Source organism: Culex quinquefasciatus, chromosome 3 (genome assembly GCF_015732765.1).
Source record: "Culex quinquefasciatus strain JHB chromosome 3, VPISU_Cqui_1.0_pri_paternal, whole genome shotgun sequence".
Lineage (NCBI taxonomy): Eukaryota > Metazoa > Arthropoda > Insecta > Diptera > Culicidae > Culex > Culex quinquefasciatus.
The window spans coordinates 127,640,986-127,646,086 of NC_051863.1; the positions used below are offsets into that span (position 1 = coordinate 127,640,986).

The window sequence follows — 5,101 nt, forward strand, 5'->3', positions numbered from 1 at the left end:
GCAATATTCAAACACTTTCCAATGTTTATATGTTTTATTTTCATATGCTTATATCCCAGAACATCTGTTGGAGTTGTCAGACTTATTGCACCTATTCTTTCTCCGTTTGTTGGAGTGTTGAGCTGGAAAAATAAAATTTTCAAGATTAAAATGCCTTATTTCAGAAATAAAAACTAAACTTTATAGCCGAGAAGAATAAACTAATTGATTAGTCACATATTTTATGAAATATCAAACATTTATTAATCATTTTCAACAAAACATAAATGCAAATTTCATCAATTCATGCAACAAAAATCCCCACCATGCAGTTAGCACTTTACACACCTGTGGCCAACTTCTTAACGGTACCTTTCTTTGCAGCAGCCACCCTCGGCGGGTACACCGGCGGAAGTTCGTCCAAATAGTCGACATTGGCCTCGAACAGGTAGCACTGCTCGAACGCCGATCGTTTCAGTCCCGTGAAAGTCGCCGGAAAGTTGTAAATCACGTGCTTATCGATGTCGACCTCACTGGCAAAGTGTTGCCCATTTTGGCGAGCCTCGTTGACGAAAAAATCGGCAAAGTACTGCGCGGCCCGGATGGCATGGGGGCTGTGCGAAATGTTCTTGCCGCGGACCCACTCGTAGAGGTTTTTCTCCGGGTGAAATTGGACACCGTAAAAGGGTAATCTGGAATAAAATAAATTTGAAATTTACCTTTCAAAGAATAATGATGCGAACTCCGTACGTCTTGTGCTCAATGGTGGAGATAAACTCGAGCCCGTTCCAGTCCTTGTTGGTGGACATGACGCGCCACTCGCGGTCCAGCCCGTACTCGGTAAAGTTCTGCTCCGTCGTGCAAAACTGATGGAAATTCGCCGTAACCGGTTCGTTAGCCAAGATTTGCACCACATCTTCGGGGGCTTTCGCAAACAGTCGGCTGGTCCGGAAATCCGCCGTAAAGTCCAGGTGCAGCCCCTGGTTGTTGGAGCTGCAGTGCGCCCGGTGTTCGTTTCCGTCTGCGGCCAGATACGTGAGCAGTTCGAAGCCCAGGCAGGTGCCCCACACCGGGAAGTACACCCCTTGGGCGTTCAGTTCCACCGCGACGTCGTAAATGTGGCGACCCGCTTCGGCGTACCCGTTGGATTGGTTGAACCAGGTGGCGCCACCAGGGAACAAGGCGCCGTTCAGCTTGGGAAGGAGGGCCTCGTAGTAGTCACGGGTTTTGTTGATCCTATAAAAAAATCAATTTAGAGAGTCTTTCATGAATATCAAAACTATGAACAATGTGTATTAAATTTGAGGGTTCTATTCAAACTCGCAACATTCGACGCCAGTTAGAAATACATGCCTTTCCTCAGTTTAGCGATCTTCACAACTCTAAGGAGCAATTCCAGCTCAAATCAGGAATTTTTCTGGTACTTTTGTACCCGACCCTCTCCGATTTCAATGAAACATTTTAGAAATGTTATCCTAGGCCTATTTAAGCCACTTTTTTTGAATATGGAGCCAAAAGTACTCGATTGGCTTGATACTGCAATTTAAAAATTATTGTATCTCGAAGCCGTTGCGTCGTATCACAAAGTGGTCAAAGACAAACTTGTAGGAAATTGGACGAGCTTTCTGAAAAAAATACACTGAAACAAAAATACACGCCACTTCTATGAGATTTTTTGATTTTTAAGTTTAAAACTTAAATTTAAAGGTGATGTCACGATTTTTTCGTTCAATTTTTTGAGGAAATAGCCTAAAATGTTACCAAAAGTCTGACGAAAAATGCAGGATGGTATGTCTCTCCTAAAAAAATACAAAAATCATTTACTAAAACTGTTTTTGCCTTCCTCACCTTACTGAGGAAAGGCTATAAAATCACTCGAAAAATGAACTTCTTAATTCGACCTCGTAGACCCACCTTCACGTATACCTATCGACTCAGAATCATGTTCTGAGCAAATGTCTGTGTGGATGTGTGCAGGTGGGTGGACAAAAAAATTGTCACTCGATTATCTCCGGACTGGATGAACGGATTTTGACCGTATTAGTCTCATTCGTTCCGTCTTGGGGTCCCACAGGTCTCTATTTAAAATCAGCAAGTTTAGTTAAGTACTTCAAAAGTTATGCTAAAAAAACGATTTTGGCGTATGTCCGGAAGATTGTAAAAAGGGTGTTTTTTGCAAGAAACCCTATCATGTTATACATTTTCAGAAAGGTATTAAAAAGACCTTTCCAATGAGCCCAAAACATTGAAGATCTGACAACCCTATCAAAAGTTATTAGCACTTAAGTGTTATTTATACACTTTTTAAAGGCCGGATCTCAGATATTTCAGTAAAAATGATGTCCGGGTCCATCATGCGATCCATCGTTAGTTAGATAATTGAAAGACCTTTCAAATGAGCCTAAAACATCAAGGATCTGACAACCCTATCAAAAGTTATTGACACTTAAGTGTTATTTATATACTTTCTGGAGGCCGGATCTGAGATATTGTGATAAAAATATTGTCTGAATCTTCCATGTGAACTTTCGTTGGATAGGTTTTTTTTATCAGACCTTGGCGATGAGCTAGAAAAACTGAAGGTCTGCGAACCCTATCAAAAGAAATCAGTAATAAAATTGATTAGTTAAACATGTTAAGGGAATGTTGCTATTTTTACTGAATGTATTGACTTTATGAATGTGAGGAAGGCACCAACCACCTAAAGGTGGATTAAGTATCGTTTTTTGAAAAGTGGTCTAAACGTCAAAATTTTCAAAAACCGGTAGTGGGAATCGATTCCCCAGACAAATTTACATAAAAGTCTCCATATTGACCATTGTCCTATGTCCAATCCTTGGGAAGATACAGCGATTTAAAAAATAAAAATGTTGAAAAAATGAGTTTTTTGGAGGTTTTTGGCAATTTCTATATGACAGACTTGGTTTTTCAGTCTCGTAAATATTTTTACCGGAAAGCTCGTCCAATTTCCCATAAGTTTGCCTAGGACAGCTTTTTGATTTGACTCGTTTTGATATATATGTAAGCTAATTTACTATCCAGGTTTCTACCACACTGAAAAATATATTCTATTTTCAGTTATTAGCAATGTAATTAAGTTTATATCTGCAAGCCCGGACATCCAATTGAAATGATGTTAAAAGACTGACTTATAGGAAATTGGACGAGCTTTCCGGTAAAAATATTTACGAGACTGAAAAACCAAGTCTGTCATATAGAAATTGCCAAAAACCTCCAAAAAACCCATTTTTTCAACATTTTTATTTTTTAAATCGCTGTATCTTCCCAAGGATTGAACATAGGACAATGGTCAATATGGAGACTTTTATGTAAAATTGTCTGGGGAATCGATTCCAACTACCGGGTTTTGAAAATTTTTACGTTTAGACCACTTTTCAAAAAAAAAAAAACAGTTTTAGTAAATGATTTTTGTATTTTTTTTAGGAGAGACATACCATCCTGCATTTTTCGCCAGTCTTTTGGTAACAATTTAGGCTATTTCCTCAAAAAATTTGAACGAAAAAATCGTGACATCACCTTTAAAATTAAGTTTTAAACTTAAAAATTAAAAAAATCTCATAGAAGTGGCGTGTATTTTTGTTTCAGTGTATTTTTTTCAGAAAGCTCGTCCAATTTCCTACAAGTTTGTCTTTGACCACTTTGTGATACGACGCAACGGCTTCGAGATACAATAATTTTTAAATTGCAAAATACAAAAATATTTAAATACCTTACGCCTTTCTCAAATGTTATTTTCGAGTACTTTGGCTCCATATTCAAAAAAATGGCTTAAATAGGCCTAGGATAACATTTCTACAAAGTTTCATTGAAATCGGAGAGGGTCGGGTACAAAAGTACCAGAAAAATTCCTGATTTGAGCTGGAATTGCTCTAAGGTCCTAAAGCTCACTCAACTCACCAAATGGGAATCACTCGCGCGCCGGCTCCCTCGACAAACTTGACGTAGCTCGCGGCGATGTAACTTTCGTATGTCTCCTCGTACTTTTCCGCCAAGCTGTAGGACATTTCCTGGGCCAGCACGCCGATGATTGGCTCCTCGTTTAGCTGTGACGACGACGACGACCCAACGCGACTTCGGTGATCCTCGGAGCTTATGACGGTGGCACTTTCTACGAACAACCGTTCGGGGGTTCCCACGATCGTCACCAGCACGAGACTCACCGTGAATAGTACGGTACTTGGCGCCATGATGATGCTGTTAATTGTAACTGTTTATTACCTGTGGGTTTTGTTAATTTTGTAACAAAAGTAAGATTCTCATGGACTATAAGCTTTGGTTGTCACCAGTTCATAAACTTTTTGCAACCGTTGTGCACCAATAACAAATTCAATTTAATTGAAAGATAAAAAAACTGTTTTCCCAAGAATTGCTAATGTTGCTTACACAGAACTGCAGGCATGTGCTCGCAAACACACCGTCCAACTGATACTGACGGCGAGAGAGTGGCAATTTATTCGCTGCTGGACCATTGTCAATTCTTGCTGTCGTTGCTGCCTATCAGCAATTATCAATTTAAATGTGATGAGTCAGTTTGCGACAGAGAAAATAAACCAGAAGCTGCTATCTCCTCCTCGTGAACGTCACTCCATTGCGGGCTGCTCTGGCTCTCCTGGGGTTAATCTTAGGTACACATTGTCGAACACGCTGCGTTCGGGTTTGTTTAGTATGATGGCGATTTGCAACTATCGATTGCAAGTGGGCATCAGTGATGCACCTGTGTTGATTTCTTTTGTCTTTAATCACAAAAATGCATCCTAATTTCCGTTTTTTTAATTTTTTGAATTAAATAAAATTCAATCTTAAATACATCGCATCGATCGAATGTACCCGTTCCTACTGTTCAAATTTTGTACCTATCCGAGTATTTAAAGTAGCTTCACATAGTCGTACCCTCGTTGAACTCGAAATGACAATTAAAGGCTGGGCGACTCCGTCTAACAATTTATGTTCGTCAAATGCATCTCAATTAAGATTTAATCTTTGTATCGCTCTCCACCAAATGGACTTGAGCAAAGATGTGCTGAAATTTTGAGCTTATTTTTAATGTTTTCAAAATTATTCAAATGTAACCACGGTTATTCTAAGCCAGTGTTTCTCAACT

The 5,101-nt window shown here is 39.4% G+C and overlaps 1 protein-coding gene across 2 annotated transcripts; it reads right to left on the reverse strand.

Moving 5' to 3' along the window:
• Positions 1–4,565, reverse strand: LOC6038818 (gamma-glutamyl hydrolase). 2 transcript variants are annotated; one of them, XM_038264927.1, is made up of 5 exons: positions 4,384–4,565; positions 3,898–4,194; positions 730–1,215; positions 328–671; positions 1–122 (listed from the first exon to the last, which is right to left on the reverse strand). In XM_038264927.1, exons 1-5 carry the CDS (start codon positions 4,467–4,469, stop codon positions 49–51), a joined length of 1,287 nt encoding a protein of 428 aa, XP_038120855.1. In that variant the 5' UTR covers positions 4,470–4,565; the 3' UTR covers positions 1–48. The 2 variants fall into 2 exon arrangements, with proteins under 2 accessions (XP_038120855.1, XP_038120856.1); XM_038264928.1 differs by having other exon boundaries at positions 2–122; positions 352–671; positions 4,384–4,562.
• Positions 4,566–5,101: the final 536 nt, after the last annotated feature.